Genomic DNA, 22,762 nt, shown 5'->3' on the forward strand with positions numbered 1-22,762 from the left:
GCGCTGCCAGCGGGGTCCCGCGCACTGCGTCCATCCCTCATGCACGGAGGCTGAGGCTGAACCGCAGCGCCCGGAAAAACTTGGAGTCAAAAAAAAAAAAAAAAAAAGCATTCATCTTTTGAATGCACCTTCAGTTTGTCAAGCTACAGCAGTACAGAAGTACTGAAAATCCTGGAAAATGATGATTTACGTAGTTTAAGCTTGCCACTTGATCCTCTAATATTAATTTCATTGGTTTTAATGATTTTTTTTCATACCTACATACAGCTCCTATATTTACAGCCATGGTTATTAAATATTGGATTTTTTTTTTTTTTTAATTTACAGCACAGTTCTTTTAGAAAGCACTACAAACTAGATGGTTTTTGGGTTTGGTTTTTTTTTTTAACTTTCCATTTGTCCTTTTTCCATGCTGGCATATTCGGTCCCTATTTGATTACATTTATCATAAACAGGGCACTTTATGTCCTTTTTATAACGTGTCCTGTTATGTCCATTACATTTACGTAAACAGGGCAAGTGGGCACAGTTTATATCCCATAAATATTTTTCTTTGATGAAAACATAAAACCACCACTGACGTGCGTGCAATTGTGTTTGCTTCACGGATGTGCTCACGCACGCAGTGTGGCAGCGTTTCGGAGCTGTCCCAGCCGCACGCCATTTTCCAAGCACAGAGCTTTTCACCTTCAGCTCGGTTTCAACCAAAAATCCGGGCGTTCCCCACCTGCCAGTTGGTGTGACCGGCAATCCAGAATCCCCGGCAAGCCCTGCAAGAGGGTTTTGCCCCCTCCGCCCTCGCCTAACCCTTCTTCTCTCCCTGCTGCACTCTTAAACCAGCTTCTATTGTTACCAACACACAGATTTTTTAGGGAAAAAAAAATATTAATAAATCACATATTCCAGGTCCTGCAATGCCAGGGGCTTGCCAGCACTGGGGTGAGGAGACCGTTCTCCCAGCGGGGCAATTTTACAACAGAAAAGTCTCGAGCCCAGACAAGCCACACTTCATGTCTGTTTTCAGAACAAGAGGGTTGCACTGGAACTGCAAAACCAGCAAGTGTCATTTCGGGGAGCACCAGAAAGGGCGTATCTTCACATTTTCTAGCAATTTAAACGTGTACTTTAATATTTTCTTCACAAATTTGAAACTTTTTATTAACCTAATAAAACTCAAAACTGGCTTTCGAAACCAAATGTTGCTCTGAGCTGGGCTCAATCAGGTTGGGGGGGTGAGGGTTGTGTGCTTCCCCCCAAAGCAGGCCCCACATTTTCCCCTAAAAAAAAAAAAAATCCCAAAAATGCAAAAAACCCTGAACTCATGAATAACGATTCCCCCGTGCAGCTTCTGCAGGACCACGCTGCCGGGCTCTGTGCAGCCTCACCCTGAGACAGTGGTTTCAGCCCACCGCATCCTGCGAGGAATGTTTCGGGACAGCATCCATTGCCTCTGACACCACCACAGCCCAACAACACTTATTGTTCTCCTCTAAAGCAGACAGGACGATTTCTCTGCTGTTGCTCTTTGATGTACGCCATACCTCATTTCTTCCTAATCCCCCATTAGACAGAAAATAAAAAAAATTACAATTTGGAAAATTATACAATCATACATACATATCCTTTAATTATATATAAACAATTTCTGATAACATTGTCTCGGCTTTTCGTCTCTGTGTAATCCTAACTTTCATCCAACCTTTATCTAAGGCATTGCTTTCCGCCAAGGCCTGATCCTTCCCTTCTTTGTGTCGCTGTGAGACGGACAAAACCTGCGCTTTTTGGTGCACGCACAGTTAAGTGACGAGGCAGCGGGGATTCTTGCTCGTGCCCTCGCTCATTCCAGCATCGCTCCGTAAACCCCAGCTGTGATTTTCTCCTGCAGCTCACTGACACGAGCACCAAAACCTCGGCTGGGTAACAGATAAAGCCAAACCTGTGATAATTTACACCAAACACAGTTCTGACTAGGGTGGTGTTTAACCTGAGGCTTCATAGGGATCAGTTTTGCTTTCTCTACGTGGGCTGTTCTCCCCTCCCTGCCCTCAGCGCTCCGGTTCCAGCAGTAGTTACGGGATTTAGCACAGAAGGGCTCCCAAGATCGCTAATCCTATTAAACTTCCGCAAGCAGGCAGGGCAGCAGCCCTTGGCTGCCCAGGAGAAGGGGACGCGCACAACAGCAGTGACCCCAAACCCTCGGGCAGGACGACGTGCCCGTGCGTTAAGCTCGGAGGAGCCCTCTTGATGCTCACCCTGATGATCCGCCCCAAATCCTGTTCACAGGGCCGCCCTCCCTTTACCCACGGGCTGGGACTTGGATACAAATTTACCCCTAGGTCCCGGCGCGGGGCTGAGCAAAGGGCAGGGTTGGCGGTGGGATGGAGTGTTGTGACCCCCCAAAGCCAGAGTCAACGCACATCCATCCTCCCTGTGCTCTGGCCACCCATCAGCCGGCAACCAGCCTCGCAGCCGGGCCAGTGCCCCAACCTGGGCCCAGCACCGGAGGGACCCTCCCTGCACCCTCCATCCTTCGAGGACGCTCGGCCCTGCAGCAAGGTCCCCCCAGTCCCGTCCACAGCCTTTGCTAACCACCCCAGAAAAACCCTAAAAGCCCAACGGAGGGGAAACGGGTGCAGCCGCCACCCTGAAACCCCAGTTAAACCATTTTTTTCCCCTTAAAACCCACCAGTGTTCCCCAGTGCCAACAGAAAGCTCGCGCCCTGGCACACACCGTGGAGAAAAGAGGGCAGCAGCTGCCAGGCAGCGCCGAGGCAATGACATTTACTGGGGGGGTCGATGGGGGCAGCTGGCTGCTGATTATTTTTTTTTTTTAATTCATCTTCCTTTAAATAAGATTGTTCCAATTAACAAAGCGCTCGCCCAGAACAGGTTTCAGAGAGGACAGAAGCAGGCGCAGGATGCACAACAGCCACGCGCACAAAAAGAGAAAAGAAAAAAAAAAAAAAACAAAAAGAGGAATCCAAATCTATTTATATGTGTAGGTCTCTTGTCCAAGCTGATCCGAGCGAGATCATGGAGACCCCATGGAGGCCATGGGGTGTTATTTATGAATTTTTATCTGAGGCTGTACCCGGGAATCAGATTTGTATCTCCCCGGCTAGCCCTGAACAGGAGCAGCATCTTGGGCGGGGGGGGGGGTCTCTCCGCCACACCAGTGCTCAGCCCCTTCCCAAACCCGATTCACCCGCACCCCACTTAGCCGCCGGAACCTTCCTGGCCAGTTTGGGATCCACCCAGGGACCCGCTTCTGCTGCCCGCTTGCTGCAAGCCCAACCTGCAACATCCAGAAAGCGCTGGGAAACAGCGCGGCGAACCCTAAAACCCCAAATCTCCCAGGCCGGAGCCCGGCCGGGATCCGCTCCCCATCCCAACCTGCCATACCTGCTGCCGCACGGCAGCCCTTTGTCTCCCAGCCCCTTAGTGGGGGTGCCCTGCATTTTATCGCCATTAACGTCCAGAAAATAAATGGAAAATAAACAGTCTTTTCACAGCCGAACCGCCACATTCCCCCCATTAACACAGCATTGAGCCGCTCTGACAAACGTTCCCTTTTAAAAATGCCAGCGCAGTTGAAAAGGGATTTGTTTTCATTTGGGGGAGATGGGTGATTTTGGCCTTAATAAACGGTTTTCCTCGCTGACGCTGCAGCAGTACGTTCACGAGGGGTCTGTCTGATGTTATAGCTGCGACGGACAGCCGCGGCGCGCGCCGCAGATACTGGCGTCAGGATCCTCACGGCGAGGCATCCCTGCTCGGTGCCACGATTTTAAGCCTCAAGACCGGGTGAAGCCCGTGATGCTTAAATCGGTGATTATTAATGTTTCATCATATCTAAAAAGTTAGTTTATAGCGCACAGGGAATTGCATAGCAAGTGGTTAAATTCAGATATGGTCAAAATATTTTTAGCATATATATTTGTGTATTTTTTTGGCCATATTTTTGTCAAATGCTAACCATGTGTGTATGGATATTTAATGACAAAATTTGGTTTACTGAAAGAGGTTTTTTTTCTGGTTTAAATACAAGAAAATATTGATTTTTGCTTGACAAAATTTTAAAAGAATTTCCATGTTCCATTAAAAAAAAAACAAACACGTATCCTCCCTCTCCTCTATGGCTTTTTTCCCCCTCCCCCTTTTTTTTTTTTTTTTTGCAGGTGAAGACAGATCTCCTGACCTGCTCTGAGCAAGGGATTTCAGCAATTCCCCCCAGAAACACAAACCGCCCTCCAGCAGCAGTTGCCGATCTCTGCCGAGCACAGTGCAGGCAGAATCCGGCCCCCGGCCCCATTGCTCCGCTCAGAGCATCGCTGCTGTCCTGCCCTGTGTCACCGCATCCGGAGGCTGCTCGTCCCTGGTCCCCAAAGTTCTCCTGGCTCTGTCACCTCCCCTCACCGGGAGTCCAGCACCCGGTCGCCTCTCTGCTCAGATTTCCGCTGCTAATCCAACCCGTGCACCGGCAGGTTCGGCTGCGGGGTTGCACGCAGGGTGGGGGAATTTGCTGATGTCTAGCGCAGGGCAAGCATCCACCGCCCTCTTCCTCGGTGGGGCAAAGCCGCCACCGCCGCTGCTCTCCCCCCTTCTTTTCATAAACCTCTTGTCACCCGCCAACGGGCTCAAATATTGGGGTAAGGGAGGGGGGGAGGAACCAACCTAAAAGGATGCTTTTGGGGTTTTTTTTTGAGGGGTGGAGGAGGACACACCACACCAAGCCATCTCTTGCTGGAGCAGGCAAATGAGCCTCCTCTGCACACCTTGGGCGCTCAGAGCTGCCTGAAGAAGCAGAAAATCAGTGCTTTTCACCCCAAATTCTGCAGGCGTTGCTCACCCCATGGAAGCTCTCACAGGCAACACTGGGGACATCGGAGAGCGGCTTTTTTGGGGACCCAGGTAACCACATCTACCCATCGGAGAGTCAGCAACAGCATGAAAACCTTCGGGAACAACCTTCCTGAGCCTGGAGCTGCTCAGCTTTTCCCCAAACCTTGCTAGAGGCAGGGGAAACACCATATCCTGCATCCCTGGGGCCAGCTGAGCGTCCCAGGCTGCTCCCATCGGATGGAGAAGAGAGGTGGCGAGGGGCAGGTGGGAGTTTGGGGGTGAAAACAGCCAGATTTGCACACCAGCACCCCAAACCTCGCCAAACCCCCAGCACTCAAGAGCTGCCCCAGTGTTATCTTGGCTTTTACTGGTGTCAACTGGGGAATTTGACTCTCCGGACTGGCCCAGGGGTGGAAGGAATCCTTCGCTGGGGGCTGAAGAGCTCATCGCTCTCGTCACGCACAAGCTGCAGCAGCTGGGGATGTCACCAGCACATGGCTTAGTGGGTGGAGCTGGCTGGACATTTTTCTGATGGAAAACGACAATTCATCAAAAGCAAGATGTCATGCATAAACGCGGTCCATTTCTACAAAGAGTTTGTTTTGAAAGAGAAACTGGGAGGGGAGAAGCACTGAAACGAGATCAACACATTTTGCTTTGGGCTTTTCAAGAAGGAGCACTGAGCTTGTTTAAAAAAAAAAAATCACTTTTCATTTCAATATTTCACATTATAGAGTCTAAAGTAATTTACTTTGCAATTTCACTCAGAGAAAAAACATTGAAGTTTCAGCTCTCGTTCTTTCTCAGAAGTGGAAGAAAGGGGGAAGGAGAAGGGAAGAAAAACCTCAAGTATTGCCAATGAATTTCAAACATCCAGTTCCCCTTCCGGCTGTCTTAATGCGATCAGTCTTGAATTTATAGGAACCCCGCTCAGGAAAAGTCTCATTCGAAATGTTTTCTCAACAACAACAAAAAAAGATTAGGAATGGTAGTGCCCGTGGGAAAGGGGCGAGTCAGAGAACACTTTTTTTGGTGGGGGAGAGGGAGATTTTGGAGAGGACAGGCATGAGAAGGTCCCGAGGAATGGGGGAAGGGAGCATCTGGAACTACTTGCAGCCCATGCAACATCACGGAGAGCAGCACCAGCCGAGGTTGCACTGAACCACCTTTCCCGCAGCCATTTCAGCGGGACCAGTCCCGATTTACGCCACCAAAACCAGCCCAGATTTACCCCAAAACTGGCACTTCCGTCCCTGGCTACATCGGGGAGCACAGGCTCCAGACCTCCAGTGCAGGGAGCTGCTGCTGCTGGAATAGGCAGCTTTGCTCTGGAGAAAGGCAAATTCAAAGCCTCCCTATGCAAAAAAAAAAAAAAAGTCATCTAGAGGAAACGCAGCAGCAAAGAGCCTGTGGATAAGGCAGAGCCGGAATCCACGCTGCAGCTGCTGGACAGGCAGTGTCTGAGCAGGGGCCGTGAAACACCGGGGACCTGCTGCAAACTGTGCCGAGATGGGCGATCTGGAGCCCCGCGGCCGGTCACGCTGCTGCATCCCCGCGGGCAGAGCCGGGGCTCGCTCTCCCTTCCACGCAAAGTGCCACCATCACCTCCTTCCAGGAGAAAGCAGGCAGAAGGCTCCTGGTCCTCCACACCAACCACTCCACGTGCAGTTGGCACCAGGCAAGCCAACGCTCGAGGCAGAAATCCACACCAATCCTTTCAGTTTGTCTTTTTTTTTTTTTTTTTGGAAAATGCTTCCAACCATAGGAAATAAGGGATGGCCAAGTCCTGGCAGGCTCCATCTCCTGCTCCTCCTCGCCATCCCACCCTCCAGCACCTGCCTGGGGGAACCACTGCCTCCTGCTCCCCCCAGCACATTTTTATCCGTCACAATGGCGCGGGCAACGGTGCTGGGGCGATGCCAGCCGCGTCCCGGGCTAACACTGCCGCCCCTTTTGTCTGAGGGCATTAAAACCCCAGAAACGTTGGGGTGGTGGTGGGGGACCAGGGGGCTGTCAGCGCGTGATGAGTGGCTGCGCAGCGTTACCAGTCTGGCACCGGTGCCCCTCACCACAAATGCCATTGGCAAAGCCCTGCACAAACATCTTTTCAGGGCTCACCCGGTTCTCCCGGCTGCCATAGAAACCCCTGTTTAGCTGAAAGTATATTAAAGGGTGGCGCTGGCCCTTCGCTGAATTCGTCACATTGTATTCCCCCAATAAAAAAAAAAAAAAAAAAAAAAAAAGAAGAAGAAAAAGAAGAAGAAAGCCCACCCCTTTGTGCCTTTGCCTTCGCTTTCTCTGTCCAAGGGAGATGGTCGTTGTCTGGTTCATTTTGTACTCGCAGTAACGTCCCCCCCGAAAGGCAGCACAGCCCTGGGAAGGAGCGCTGCGGCCCACCAGCCCTCACCTTCTGGCCTCCTCTGTCTCCATCTCCCCCAAACACCGCCAGGGAAACACCAAAAGACTCCTTAGAACAACAACAACAAAAAAAATAAATCAGACATGAGAAAACTGGGGGGGGTAAATCCCTCCCTGCTCCTCCCCGGCAGCGCAGACAGCCGCGGGCGAAACCCGGAGCTGCAGCCAGCGGGTCCCAGCAGGGTTTTTTGGGGAGGTGGGAGAAGCAGACAGAGGCATATTTGGTCACACGCATCCCTTTCGTTACAGAACCAGGCTGAATAGGAAGTTCCCAGCTTGAACAGCAGCACAACCGCCGTGGAATACATCTCAAATAGACAGAGATTGGATGTGAGGCACGATTTTAAGAGGTACAAGCCCGTTTTCCCCCAGACTGCTGAGCAAGCTCGTCCCCTCAACACAGCGAGGACCCAGCCCCAAAGCCTCCCCGCGCTGAGGAGCGGCTTCGCCCACCCTCACCGGCCCGGAGGGAGCACGGGGCAGCACAGACTGATTTAACCATTCCAGGCGCTTGCGGCGTGAGCTGGGAGTCCCCATTCAGGCAGATTTCACACCCTGCCACGGGCCGGATCTCTCTATCAGGGCAGCCGGCGGAGGTCCTGCAGCAGCGCCCACCACCCCCTCCAGCCCGCTCTGCGCAGCCGAGCCCTTGTCCCACCACGGCAGAGTCCCACACAGCCCCAGGACACTCCGGATTTACACCGGCGAGCCAAAACTCCAACTGTGTTACTGAAAAAATTCCAAAACTTTGGGATCATAGCCTGTGTTTTCTCTTCCAGAGCACAGAAATCCCCCTGTTTCTTGCAGAATTTGCCCATGGTTTATGACAATTTCTCTGCAGTTTCTTTCCCCTTAGAAGATTTAATTTTGTTGGACATTTCCTCCCAAAGCTTTGCATGTCAGCAAAAAGCGATCAGTTTTGCCCAAATTTATGGGCCGTTATTTTCAGCCGGTTCCCTCTGCAGAGCAGCCCTCAGATTTAAACTCTTATTGCTCACATCGGCACCCGCAGAGGTGGCTGGGCGCAGCCGCTGTCTCCACTCTGCCGTGAAAGTATTGCTTAAATTTTCAAAAACCTCTTACCAATTTAATTTTTAGACCATTTATTTTTACCTCCACTGACAAGAAAAGCAGAAAGGATCAAAGCCAAGCCCTTTTGTGGCTCGGGGTGCCCCTGCCATCAGCGTGCTTTGTTCCAAACACCCTCAAAGAAACTCTCATTTTGGTCAAGAGCCAATTATAAAAATTGGGCTGGGGGTTTGCTTCGCTTCAGAGGTGTAAAATTGTCGTCCCATCTGCAAAGCTACTGACCGGCCGTGCACAGGCGCTGCGTTAGGCAGAGCTTAACTTTGCCTGAGCAAAAGCAGGCTGGGAGCAGAGGGAGCGTGGACAGATCGTTGTTCCAAGGCCGGCACAGAAAGGCCATTCCTGGGCTCGGGAACGAGCCCCTCGCTCCTTCTCCTCCCGCGCAGCAGTGCTTTCCCTTCCTGTCGCATGCAGCGGGTCCTGGGTCAGGCCCTCAGGAGCGCAGCATGGGTTTGCGCCCCGCTAACAGTGCTGGTCCCCTCAGACACCCTGGGGATCTCGGGGGGTTTGGGGTGCACCTGGCCCCATGCAGCCCCTGAGATCCCAGCGGCAAGGCCAGGGGCACGGGCACAGCCCAGACACGGGTGCAGCAGTGCTGGGAAGAGCGACCCAAACCCAGGCTCTTCCCCGCCCCACGTGCAGGGGACCTGGGCGCCTGCGGCGAGGTGGCCCCGCAGCAGGACCCAGCACCCCATCACTGCAGGGATGCTTGCGCCCCAAGTGCTTTGCCAACCTCCTGGACCCTCCAAACCCACAAACAACCCCAGTCCAGCCACCAGTGTCCCCCACCATGTCCCCAACCACCCCGCGGAGCGGAGGAGCCCCCCACTTGAGCCCATGCCGGCACATCGCACAGGTCCCACTCGACGTCATGGCACTGGGGGGACCCTACCATGCTCTCTGGCCGCTCTCTGCCGATCTGCATCACAAAAGCCCTATTCTTGCGAACTTGGGCGACCTCCCGACCTCGCCAGCTCCGGGAGTGAATGGCTTTAGTCTGCCACGGCCATCATGTCACTTTGATTAGTGCGTGAATAAACTCTCAATCCCGGGCTGGGGGAGGCAGGGCTGATGGGACCCACGTTGGCTCGTATGCGAGGAGCCGGTGGCACGGATCCCACCTCGGTGCTTGGGGGTCACCCCAGCCCCTTCCCAGCAGACCTTGGTGGTGAGCAGAGTGGCCCAAATTAAAGGATTAAGGACCCCCAGAGCAATGCTCCCTCATTACTTCAACACCCAAAACTCAGGCAGCAGCACCAAAAGCGTCGGTGGGGACTCTCCCCGTGCCAAACTGCACCACAAGCACCGTTTGAGCAGACTGGGCTGGATTCAGCCCGGGTCCCTTCGGCCCCTGAAGGGATTCACAACAGCTGCAGGAGCCTTCAGAACACCCGATTCTTCCCAAATTGCACAGGGAAAGAGCCACGAGGGCAGCCACCTCTCCCCAGCCAGGGCAGGATTCCCTGAGCACACAGGAGCCTCTGGATCCATGGGAAGGTCAGCCTGGCATTTCTGTGACAACGGGCACGCAGTGCCACTCACGCAAAGGAGCAACGGGTGCTGCGGGGACAACAGGGCTGCTCCTTGCCCCAGGGATGCTCCCGGCTCACTGGGGTCCAGCGGCCACGTCCAGCTCTATAGGGACGGCCACGCAATCCACCCCCCCTCCAGCTTCACATAAGGAATCAAGAATCACTGAGGGGATCAGAACGTTTGCAAGAGCTGCTAGTGAGCTTTTGGGCAGGCAGAAACTCGTGGGTTTTTTGGGGGAAAACCTCGGGGACCTTGTATTTCAGGAGGCCCTGGAGTACGCTTCGATTTCCGAGCCAGCCTGCAGTATGCGAGGAGGCTCAAACATCTGCTCCGGAGGAGAAGCCGAGCTCTTCGCGCATCCCTCCTGCTCGCTCCGCGGCCCACGATATCTAATAAACCCCGAGTTGTTCAACACGTATCAAAACCGCCAAAATAGCACCGTGTTGAGTGTAAAAATGCAAGATCTGTAGGAAAGGGTTCAGAAGACAGTAAATTAGGCCCCGCACGAAGGGCTCTACATGGGAAGCTAATGACCTTTTGTCTCTCCTGTCTACAGACGGCCTCATTTGCATGTATGCAGTTGGAATAATCTCGCCCATATTTCAAGCGTGTGGCTGCGTCCCCGCGTCCTCCTCCGGAGAGGCTCCCTCCCGCCGTGCGTGCCATTATAGCGACGCAGCCACTTCAGACGGAATCGAAAGCCACCGAGGCGCCGGCAGCCCTCGCCAGCCCCACGGGAGGGTCTCCCCGTGGCAGAGAGGGGCCTGAGGCCCCGCGTGTGACAAAACTGAAAAGTCCCAACGTGGCGCGGCTGGGGGACACACCGAGCTGTGAGACCCCGCCGGCGATGCCCATACCTCAGCTACGGGAAGCATCCCTGAGCTTTGGGGGAGCAGCACCTGTAACGGCCTCATCCTCCTCCGAGGACCAAGGTTTTAGGTTGATCTTAGATGGACGGAGCCAAGCGTTTCACCAGATCCCTGTGCTGCAAGCTGAAGCCCTGCGCTGCCCTTTCTTAGGTGCTTTGGGGATAATTTTGAAGCAATTCCCCAAGAGCAGGTTAAAAAATGTTGGAAGTGGAAAATTTGGGTGCCACGTGAGGTCTCTCCCTGCTTATGTTCCTTCTCCCCGAAGCCTGGAGGTATCTCAGAGCTGCTTTAACAGCCCAAGGAGGAGCCGTGAGCCTGTCCTTACTGGGACCAGAGCAGCTCTTTGCAACATCCACAAACCCCGGTCCCACTCACGGGGCTCCACCGAGCCCCAGGCCCCCTCTCTGCACCCGGATCAGGCCCGTCCAGCTCCGCCGACAATGCCAGGCGCTGGGAAGGCAGCACCCTGGCAAACACCAGGCAGAGCCGTCAATCCGGCCCCCAGCTCTCAAAAGATTGATTAAGGAAAAAAAAAAAAAAACACACAAAAAAAAAAAAAAAAAAAAGAGAAAAGGGAACTTATGGACATGAGCTGAGAGGCGGGGAAAGAGGGGAGGGGAAAGGAGCCCGGCCAAGTTAAAATTCCGACGGAGAAGTTGCAGCTGAACTATAGAGTCTAGACAACCATTCACGGCCCGGCCGATTGTTATATAGCCTCTATTGTCTTAATTAACCATTTTAGCCCAAATGGGAGCAGACAAATCTTTTCTTCTCCATCCCACCCCTCCTCTGCTGCACACTCATGCAGACAAACACACAACCGAGTCAAGTGCTTTGATTTAAAAAAAAAAAAAACCCACAAAAAAAAAAACCCTCAGCACACACACACACCTTCTCTCGGGGAGATCTTTGCAAGGTTCCTTGAGAAAACCGCTCGCCAAACCAGCGCGGGGAGAGATGGAGGTGGGGGAAAGGAAAAAAAAAAAAAAAAGAAATGCAAATCCTGACGCAACATGAATGGGAACAAATGGGTTGATTCTTTTAATCTCCTAATATGCTTAATAAAGCATTATTGCAATGCAAATTTTATTTTAATGCTGTACATATTTTATTGGACATGCTGGTAATTTTAGTTGGCTGAACAATCCACCGCTTTATTTTACAGAGTTATTTCTGTTTGGGGGGATATTTTTGAGGGTGTCATGGGACTTCTGCCAACCGATACCCCCTGGGAATCTCTGCAGAGGCTTAAGCTAAAAAAAAAAAAAAAAATCAATAAATAAGAGGGCCAAATTCTCCTCTCATGACCCCAGTAGAAGTGCGGGAGCTGTTCAAAAGCCCTTCCCACCCCTTCTCCAAAGCCCCAAACCTCTTCTCACCCCTCCCACCGCTTGCCCTCCTGCCCACTGCATCCCGTTTCCACCGATTTAACGGAGTTTTAGTGGGAAAAGTCCAACCAGCAAACCCAGGCCTGCCCCGGGTCTGGGGTAAGGTGCGTCGGCGCAAGCGGAGCTCGGTGCAGAGCCCTCCCCGGTCCTGGGACGCCCCAGCCCAAACCAAAGACAGGGCAGAGCCTCTCGTCCCCCCCCCCAGCCATCTGCGGGGTGGGTTTGGGGTTTGTCTGAGGGGTTCCTGCCCCTCAGAAGGTGTTTGCACGAAACGTTCCCCGGCTCAGGGGCTGCACGTGGCCGGTATCGCCCTTTCCTCCCCACAAACTGAAATTGGGCGCCTCTGCCACGGCGCGTAGGGCAGCACCAGTTTCCCCTGGAGAAACCAAGACTCTACAACCATCGCGAGAGCAGCTGTGCTCTGGAGGGGGGAACCTGCCTCATTTTATGCCAGTGTGTCAAGGTACAAACCTGATTGCCAAAGAAAGAAATTAGTGACAATTATAATCACCGCGCCGGGCTGCAGCTCCCTAATAGAAAACTGTCATTTTGGCAGGATAAATGCAGCTCAAAGAGCTCTGTAAAACAAATAGCGATGTCTGCAAATGTGCAAGTTTGGGAACGCTCTCAAGTCCACTCAGAAAGGGTTTTTTTTTCTTTTTCAGCACCAAGCTGAGCATCAAACCGCTCCCCGTGCACGAGTGAACCTGGGAACTGCTCTGCTCCCCGACAGAGACGCCGACAGCCAAGCTGGGGACAGGGACCCACCACACGGAGCACATCAGGGGACAGAAAGCACAGCAAAGGGACGCAAAAGCCTTTACTGGACGCGCTTGTGGGGTCCTGGAGCTGGAAACCCCCACGACAGAGCCTGCAGCCCCTTCCCACGTCACAGGCCTCCTCCCGCCGCAGCGTTTCTTGGGGCAGGGGTAGGAGCGCCACTCCCGGGATGGGGACCGGCTCCTCCGGCAGGACGGAGAGAGGGGAGCTGGATCTTCTGCAAAGACCTCAATTGCAGGGGGTGCACGCCTCACTGCAAGTCTGGAAATCCCAACCCCAAATCCGTGCGGCGGCAGCACGTTTCGGAGCAGGCGGGGAGCTCTCCCTGTCCTCCAACCAGGCCCTACCAGCACCAGCCTCTGCTGCGGGTGTGGAAACCGGAGGCCAAGGGAGGTCAGCGGTCTCCCCTTCGCCTCCCTCCACAGGTGCACGCAGTGGTTCTGAGGTGGCATCTGGAAGCCTTTCAGCTGCTGATCACCAGCAGGGAATGGATTGAGGGGGTTAACGTAGTCCGGGAGCTGCTTCCAAGAGGTGTGCCCCAGCCAGGAAAGCTCTGCATGGCACGGAGGGCTGCGCCGGGACCCTTGCCTTCACCGAGGGAGCAGGGAGGCTGCAGGTCAAGAGACGCCCAAAACGTGTCCCAGCCCTTAGTGGTCCCCCTCAGGACCTGCCACGGCTCCGCAAGCCCACCGAGCTGCCACCAGTGCCCTCCCAGAGCAGCATTTTGGGGGAGAAAAGAGCCAGTTCTGCCTGTACGTGTTCACAGTCAGGTCTGCGAGCTCCCAAATTCCCATCTCGTTTTGTTCCTACAAGACACACAGGAACAAGAGCGCAGAGGCTTCATGCTTTGAGCCCTCCTGGGGGTACCCAAGAGGCACGAGACCCGTCGTGCCAGCCTGGTCCCTGGTCACCCCGTGAGCGGTGTCCCATTCTCCAGCCACTCGCAGCCAGCAAGGCGAGCTGCACACCCCTTCCTACCCCACCGCCTTCACTAGGGCACTCCAATCACAGCAACAGCAACTTCATGAAGGTCTTCCAGGAGAGCAGACCCTACAAAGATGATCAGGGCCACCAACACCCTCAGTAAAACCTTTAACGTCACCCTCAACAAGAAAACAGCCAAACCCTTAAGCACGTACAAGAAACGGAGACCAACCTGAGAGCCAAGGTGCTGGCAGACTGGCGCTGCCACACCGGCGCTGCCACGGATACACACCACTGCCTGAAGTAAGGGCAGAAGCTGGGAGGAAGGCAGAGGGAAACCAGAACCCTTCCATGCCCTCCTTTAAATAGAGCAACAGCCCCAGGAGCCCAGGCTGATTGCCCACGGCTCTCAGCTGTCACCTCCTCAGGCCCAAGGGTGGGGCCAGGGCTTGTTGTCACTGAGCTGCTAGCACTCTGCTTGATGGCTTCCCGGCTGGGGCGCAGGAGGGACCTGGGGCAGTGGAGCTGGAGTGGTGGGAGCTTGGTGCACGATCTGACCGTCACCTGCGTGCTCCGTCGTAGGTTTGGGTCGGAAGGGACCTCAAAGCCCATCCAGTTCCACCCCCTCCATCCTGTGCGTGCTCCGTGAATCCCAGCCGCAGTGCAGCCATCCCGTGCATGCTCCATCCAGCCGGGGAGGGCACGGGCGGGACCGATCCCCCGGCACGAGGGGCCAGAGAGGCCCAGAGGATGGCATGGGGCTGCATGCACACCTCAGCCAGCGCACGAGGGTCTTCATCTTCGTTAAAGCCTCCAGGCACGCTCTTAATGTTACCTCTCTAATAATAATGTTTCATCTGCCTTATCTGATTAGGTTAGGCTCATTTGATTTTTGCAAAACACCTTTAATCACCTCGCAAATTCCCCATCATTATAAACAGAGCCACCACAAACATTTTCAGCAATCCAGGTTTTATTTTCAGCAATCCTTTTTTTTTTTTTACATATGCAAGAAAGGCAGTTGTAAAAAAAAAAATTTTTAAAATATGAACAAGACAGAGGCTGGGAAAACATTAACAAGGCCTTGTGCTTTCTGCTAAAGTGCCTTCATTTCATTATCATTAAATTTGCCTAGTAATTAGATTTCGGTGCATGAATATTTTAAAAAAATGTAACAGACAGGCTGTCAAAAAAAAGCACGACAACATCAATTCGATAATTTTTTAGACAGAGACATTCATAAGCAATTAACACAGATTTCCTGGGTTTGGAGCCTTTTTTTCCTTTCTTTTCTTCTTTTTTTTTTTTTTTTTTCTCCCAGCCTTGTGTTCTTCACCTGAAATCAAAAGGAGGAGGAAATCACTGTAAACATCAGCACTTCCATTTCGGCTATTTTTATTTTTTTCCCTGTTTGCCAACACGCTACCGTGGCCCCGGTGCCGTTCTCCCCTCTCGCCGGCCGCGCGGAGCCCTCGCGCAGCACACTCAGGCGCTCCTCTCCCCAGCCCTGCCGAGCGCGGGGTCACCCCCAGGCCTCCCCGCTCCTGCAGGACCTGGTTAAATTAAGGCTGCACGGAGCTTCTGCCTTGATCTTCGGGCGTTTCTGCTGAAAACGGTGATTTTGATCACTATTTGCATAATTGTACAGTTCCGTATCCGCCGGGTCCCTAATGATGCAATCTGCATCCGACACGGCTCCAGAGGGGGGGAGGCTTGTGGGGGGCACGCCAAACCGGCTGCTCCCCCACGTCCCCGGGGCCTGATCCTGGCTGCAGGTGAGCACGAGTCCGACCCCCGTCCCACCGCCGAACCGCCCTGGGGACGGCCCCCAGCCTGCCCTCCCCACCCTATTTGTGTGCGGTGCGCACTGAGAGTGATGCCAGCCCTAAAAATGAGGGGTTGCAGTTGGGATGCCAGCCCCTGCACTACAGCTCCCGGAACAACCCCCTGCACGGCCCTCGTCCACCGATTTTCACACAAAAGCATGCAGTTACGGTGCAGCACCATGAGCCTCTGCCCTGCCCGCCCTGCACATTTCTGAAAGGACTGAAAGGTGCATGGAAGACAAGGCAATCCCAAATTTCCCCCTTTTTTTCCCTCCTGAGCGGTCCCAGAAGAACCTCACATACCAGGAAGAAATCCCTCCCAGGGGCTATTTGCTGGGATGACTCAAGATCTGAGCTATCTGGGAGGCGGGGGTTGGTTCAGTCGGCGCCTGGAACCAGCACAGACCCCAGACCGCATTTCCCACCCGGGCGATGCAGTGTCCCCCACCCCACAGAGGCGCCCAGGAAGAGGCTGGTTGCTCACGATCGGCTTCTTCCGATCAAGGGGGCAACTTCCCGCTCCCTCCTGCACTCTCCATTTGAAAGCCGTGACATTTGAGGGGATTTCATTTCAGACAGAGCTTCCAAACTTCCCAGGTGTAATCCTAAATCGGGACCAAACACTTAAAATGCTCTAGACAAGGGGCCTCTCTCCTCCGCACATCCGGAGTCCTTAGGAAGTCAAGTCTCTGTTTTAACGGAGCCCTCGACGTGCCGAACGCCTGGCCAGGCCCCCACGTTAGGTCCGTTTGGCAGCAAGCCCCGCCTGGGACAGCTGAGGGCTGTCGTGGACAGGTAGCCAAAGGGATCTGCGCGGTCTTCAAGAGCTGGTAAGTGTGCTGGGAAGAGAAAATAGCAACCAAAAATCCCCCCAAATCCCAGTTCTCTGACCTAAACACAGGTGGATGTTAGACATCTGTGTCTGCGTTATTTTTTACGATTGCTATCATCATGATCATCATCTCCGGCAAATTAAGAATACACAAAACAGCCACACACAAAGAAAATCCTAGACCTCAGCTCAGGTCATGCCTTCCTAAAATCTCCTTTGCGAGGCTTTATCGGCAAGAGCAGGGAGTGGAAGCAGTTGGTACAAGCAGCTGAAAGACCAAATCAAAAGCATGTGAGCAGATTAAAGAATCAATCTCTCCGTTTGATGCAGAGGAAATCCCGCTAATTATAAAGAAGGGGCTTATTTCCTGGAGTCACTCTGTTTGAAGTCATCAAAACTAGTAATACTTAATTACTCTACTTTATGGAATATATAACGCCGAGTCCCCTCTCCCGTGCGCCAGCCCTCTGATGCCATCGCTGGTGCTGGGGTTTCCAGGGGGTTGTGGTGATGTTCTCCTCTACCTATGCACTTATTTATTCAAATGAAGCCCTTAACAGCCCTTGCATGAGCCTGCGGGGAAGCATTTAAACGTGCTTTAAAGGGAGGTTATAACGAAAAAAAAAAAAATCCAGAGTGATTTAGCCATGCAAGCTACCTGCCTATTATTGCAAGCGTGTGTGCATTGTGTGTGCGCCACGCCAGCAAACTCCTTCAAAATCAGGTATTTTGGGTTAAACCAAAGCAAAGGTACTTGCCACATCCGAATCCTCGGAAAGGGAAGGGGACCGGCCGGGGGGGCTGGCGGAAACGTGGCCTCCACAACCCTTCGGCAGCCCTTCGGACCTTGCTGAGCATCCTCGGAATGGTCCAGCCAGAGAAGAGGGGGCTGCCAGCTTGTGCTGTATGGGCACCTCCAGATTACAGCCGTAGGTAGAAAAAAAACCCACAAATATTCAGGAATTTGAGGGAAAAAAAAGAGTGCCAGGTAGGCACGGGATCTTCTCAGAACTGGCACAAGGATGCGTTACATCGCGGCCCATCTGATCTTCCTCCTCTCTCTAGGTGGCTGCAGGGCAAACCCGGTCGGGGTGTACATTGTTGAAGGGCCAACAGCTGCCAGGCTCCTAAAACACCACCCAAAATCTCCCATTTCTGGAGTCAGGTGGTTAACACGGAAGAGGAATCATAGCGGGATGCTCCCGAGAGCATCCCCGGCACTGAAGCAGCTCCCAGGACCAAAAAATTGAGTCCAGTGCGGGAGAAGTGAAGCTGCACGCTGCTGTTTGAAGTTCTGCACATTCCACCCTGCGTCGGGAACATCCCAGGAATGCTGCTGCCGAGTCATGAGGCTTCACAGCCAGGAACCGGGGTGAAAAGGGTTTTTTTCCTTAAGATGGAAGGGGAAGAAATCTGCTAAGCCCGGGTTTGACCTGATTGGGAAACGCAACCGGGCCTCACACAACTTTCAGCTGGCCTGAAAATTCCCTTTTCAGCCTGAGCTCTGTGAAAACACCAAGCTGGAGCACATCTCTGAAAACCCCTCTACCTGCGCAGGGACCCTTGCGACTGCCGTTGGTGGGAGCGTGGGCAAGTGCCGTGCTCGGCAGCATCCGCGCGACGGGGGATGGCGTCTCACCGCTCCCTGCGCCGCAGTTCACGCTCTTCCTCCGCGCTATCTGCAGGTGAGGTCCCAGAGATGCTCCAGCACATCTGCTCCAGGTCCCCAGTGCTGCACAGCCCCACCGAGAATTTGGGATTCTCCTTTGGAGAGTGAGAATCCACCCGGAGAGGCACGGAGCGCTCGTGGCCGCATCTTTTACATACTCGCATCACAGGAATCAAAATGACATTTCTCTGCGCGACAGGGAGCATGCGGCATTAAGCCCCTTGCAGGCGGCGGGAGTAGTTTGAGCTGGACCTGAAATAAAACTCTCACACCTCCAGAATTGGGAAAACCCAAGGTGAGCCTATTGCTGGTAGTTTTTCGCCTTGCCTCTTCAGCTCCAAGGTATCAAAGGAGAAAGGGCCCGCTGCAAGGTGACCATCCCCATCGTCGCTGGCTGGTAAGAGAGCAGCGAGGAAGGGATTGGATTTGATCCAAAGAGGCTTTCCTGGGCTGGAGGCTTTCCTCCCTGAAATCCGTCGCTGCCGCGGGCGGCGACAGGGAGCGGAGCTGGGTCTGTGCTCCAGGTCTCCGTCTCAGGAGAGCGATGACCTGCCGGGCGGGAAGGTTCTAGGCACGGTTGTAGCCCTGTCCCACACGGCAGCTCGGCGCGGTGCTCCTGACAGCAGAGCACAGAAGAAAGCTTCGGGCGCTGCTTCATCGCACGCTGCCCTGAAGCCACAGGCAATGGACGTTTTCCCCCGCACAACCTCAAAAGGGCTGCAGGCTCGAGCAGAAGCCATTTCTGTGCCTGAAAAATAAACGCGTCCACAAGACCTGACCCTCTCCATAAGTGACACACGAGGGCTTAAACGCTCGCTTGGAGGGGCGTGGGAAGGGGGTCCCACTGCCCATTGCCCTCCGAAGAGGACGGGCCTCGCCGCAGCCCGCCCGAGGTCTGTTTGTCACTTTTCCTTCATTATTTGCAGTTTGTACACAGGCGTCATTAGGGATTCATTCGGTTTCCCTAGCAGCAGGCATTAGTCTGGCTTCCCTTTCCCCCTTCTCTCGCCAGCGCCCTTTATTTTTAGTGTCTTATTTACAGTTTGACAGAGTAACTGTAACCCTTGCAAGCTACTCCAGCAGCTTTAATCGGGGGAATAATGGGTCCTGTCTGGCGATGAATAGAATTTAGGGGACAGATTGTTCCACACTCGCCCGGTGGGGTAATTTATTTATGTGCGCACTTGTCAGGAGGAGAAAGGGACGGGGGATCTGTATGCACCGAGGACACTGCGGCGCTGAAAGGGAAGGGAGAATGGAGCCAAACGCCCAGATCCCGCTGCCCCCCCCCTCCGGCAGCTGAATGCCTCCAGTGGCCGTGAACTTGGAGGGGCGGAAAGCCCCATTCCCAGGCCCTCAGCACGTCAGCGGGACCGTTGAGCGGCGGGGTTGTCGGCAGCGGAGCTCGGGGCTCCAGACGGGCCCGGCCGCGGCGGGCAGCCCTCCCCGGCACTGCCCCGCATAGCCGCGGCGTGGGGAGCACGTCCCATGGCAACGGTACAGTAGCGGGAGCACAGCGGGGGTCTGGGAAGAGAGGCAAAGCCCTCGGAAAAATACAGGATGGGCCCAGACAATGGCCCTCTGTCATATCATAAATTACACGGCGGCGACAAAAGGGGACGGAGCCCGCCTTCCTGCCCGCTCCCACAGCCTGTGTGCTCGCTGGGTGCCGGTGGGCAGCCCTGGGTGCGGGGACGGTGACAGCGTCAGGGCTTTCCAAAGAAGGGAGGTGGCGGCGTCACACCTCCCAGCCCACGACGCCTCCTCTGCCCTTGCCCTGTCCCCCAAAATGCATCTCCTTCGCTGCACAGCATCCCTGCTTTCTGCCCCAAAACACTCTGCCTGGGCGTCCGTGGCCTGGGCACTGGAGTTGTCCGTCCCGCCACGACGGTGGTCCCTCAGCCATGCCCAGGATGGGGGAGAAACAGCTCCTGGTCCGGAGATGGGATGCTTTTTCCTCCTCCTGCTCTTTGGAGAAAAGGCTCTTTTGCTCCTTCTTCCTGTCCGTGGCTCGAGGCCGGAGCATTTTGTATCTGGAGCCAACAGCAGCAACGCCTCAGCTCGGCTTCTCCCGCGAGCGTTTGCCCGGCAACAGCTGGGGTCGGCCCAGGCTCCGTCGCAGCCGTCCCTGGGCTCCCGTGTGTCCCAAAGCAGGACGGCGGGACCCACTGAGCGCCAGGGCCACCTCAGCCAGGCGCTGGGTCCCCTTAGCAGAGAGGATTCACCCTGCAGAGACCGCAGGAAGAGGCGGGACAGACGTGCAGGGGGCCCCTTCGCACCCACGCTGCCAGGCTCAAAGAGGGGGAGGCTCAGGCTGAACCCCCCGGACCCAGCCACGGAGCTGCTGCAGCTGCACCGGAATTGGTTGCTGATGTCCCTCAAACATCTCCCCGCTCAGCCTGGCTCCTGCCTACGCTTGGCACCTTTCTTCTCAAAAAAAAAAGCCTTACAGTTGCCGCATAATTACACTTCCTACCTAAGCAAAGACCCTTTTTAAGTTGCCGCTGTGGTATAAAGACGCCCCTGGTCTGGCTACAGACGTTTTGTACCCGTGTAGCCGTTTTGGCTGCAGAGGGATTTGCCTTCACCGCTCTGTTGGGAGAGTCAGGAATGAAACGGCCACGGCCGCAGATCCCCATCGGCCACGGTGGTCCAGAGCATCTCTCTGTTCCCGGGGTTTTCACCAGTGTGCTGGGAGAGGCGCTGAGAGCTGGGTGAGCTGCGGGAGCCCCAGCGCCGGCAGACGTCCAAGCAAGCGCCCGGAGCCGCCTCACCCATCCCGGGTTCCTCTCCCACAGGTGGGGATGCTACAAGGACCACGGTTTCTGGCTACGTCGGACCTCGTAGGACTAAACCAGACCGACAGCACCATGGTGTCGTCTCCAGGCTGCAGAGCAGAGAGATACAAAGTCTTCTCTGGATCTCTACCGGCCGGAGCACAGCCCGGGCCACACTGCTGGCATTTCTCTCCCGCCGTCCCAGGACCAAGGCGATGTGCTGGCTGCTTTGGGAGCAGAGGTCTGACCGACGGCCCGACGTTGGCGAGAGGTCTCAGCCAGCACAAGCACCTGAGCGCGCTACACGTGGAGCTCTAGCGAGGTGGGGATGGCACCTGCCCCAGCACACGGACAGGACCCCCACCCAGGGACCCCCGCCAGCCCACGGCCGAGTGACGCACTCGGACCGAGAGCCTGTTCAGAGACCCGTCGTGTGGCAGAGAGATACAGACCTTTCCTTGCTCGGCTAAACTCCAGCCAAGGCAAGAGTCCTTGCGCACACTCCAAAAAAAGGTCTTTGCACCGGAAACCCATGGGGCGTTCGCTGCCCCATGCCACGGGCGAGCGCTCTGGCGGGTGCGGGCGGCCTGGCTGCCGGGGGCCAGGGCAGCCCCTGCTCCGCTCCGTCCCACCGCGAGAGGTGACTATCAGCAGCCGGACCTGCGGCACGGTTGCATTGGGCCTTGGTGGGGGGAAAACCCCCTCGCCCGGGTACAATGACAGTCTATTCTGCTGATCACAAGCCTAATCCTCTTTGGTTTTTAATTGGCATTTGGGCTAAGCTGATTTAAACCTCTTCACCTTGTTGGGTCCCCCCCCTCCCCACTTCTTTCTTTTCTTGGGGTTTTTTTTTTTTGGACCAAATAACAACGCTGCCATCACCAAGTCCCCGGCACAATGACATCTTTGTGCGAGGGCGAGAGGAGAGGAAAGGGGAAGGGAGGGGGAGAAGGGAAATGTGCTGAACCCACTCAGAAACAATGCGGAGTTTGTGATTCAGACTCGACCACTGGCGAAGGCCCCGCTTCAGCTGCGCCTTGTTAATAAACGCACTGTCCCTTCCCGGCCCCTCTCCCCTGCCCATCACCTCCAGCTCAGGCCAGCTGCCCACCGGCACGGGCTCTACCTGCGGCCCCCACCCCTCGGCGGATGCGGCATCCCCACGCCCCAGCGCAACCCGCTGGAGCGGTACCCACGTCCCGCCCCAGGGTCTCACCAGCGAGCTGCCCGCGGGGCGATGCGCAGCAGCGGGATGGGGACGTCCCGGCGTCCTCGCCGCCGCAGCCGTCCCCAGCCGGGTGCCGGTGTCACCACGCCAAAGCCCTGTGCTGGCTGGGAGCCCCGAGCAGCCTGGATGGATACTGCTGCAAATGGCGATCTACGTCGTGCTCCAGGCCGGGGTCTGCTGATGGGAGGAGGAGGAGGAGGGTGCACATGGGATCGGCCGTGGTGAGGGTCCCACTGGCAGCTCCTGCACGGCCAGGATCGTGGCTTTGGGAGGGTGGGCTCCTGCCTTCATGTTACAGTGAGCCAACCTGAGTGAAAAACAAAAGCAACAGAAACACCTTTATTACCCTTTTTCCATTTAAATGACCAAAAGACCCCAAAGAACCCCAAAGGAGCCCTTTGTTCCTGCGAGAGGGAAGGACACCTCTCACGAGGTTTGAAGATTATGAGGTAACAAACCTGCGGCAGCAGCAGTTAAATGCAGAAGAAAACCCACGGTTGATCGGGCCGTGGGACCAAGCGGACGGCCAGGAGCTGACGACCACGGAGCTTTTGGCCCCTCTTCTTCCCCAAAATGTGGTCGCTGTGGTC

The 22,762-nt window shown here is 54.9% G+C and overlaps 1 protein-coding gene across 1 annotated transcript in view; it reads right to left on the reverse strand.

Moving 5' to 3' along the window:
- Positions 1-14,795: 14,795 nt before the first annotated feature.
- LOC147597163 (uncharacterized) overlaps positions 14,796-22,762 on the reverse strand; it is a 28,923-nt gene continuing 20,956 nt past the window's right edge. Inside the window, exons 6-7 of the mRNA XM_086768101.1 lie at positions 22,161-22,479; positions 14,796-15,176 (exon numbers count right to left, since the gene is read on the reverse strand). Coding sequence (XP_086624227.1) covers positions 22,460-22,479 — 20 coding nt within the window. The 3' untranslated portion in view covers positions 14,796-15,176; positions 22,161-22,459. The remainder of the gene's footprint in view (positions 15,177-22,160; positions 22,480-22,762) is intronic.

Source organism: Chlamydotis macqueenii, chromosome 28 (assembly GCF_036417535.1).
Source record: "Chlamydotis macqueenii isolate bChlMac1 chromosome 28, bChlMac1.mat, whole genome shotgun sequence".
Classification (NCBI taxonomy): domain Eukaryota; kingdom Metazoa; phylum Chordata; class Aves; order Otidiformes; family Otididae; genus Chlamydotis; species Chlamydotis macqueenii.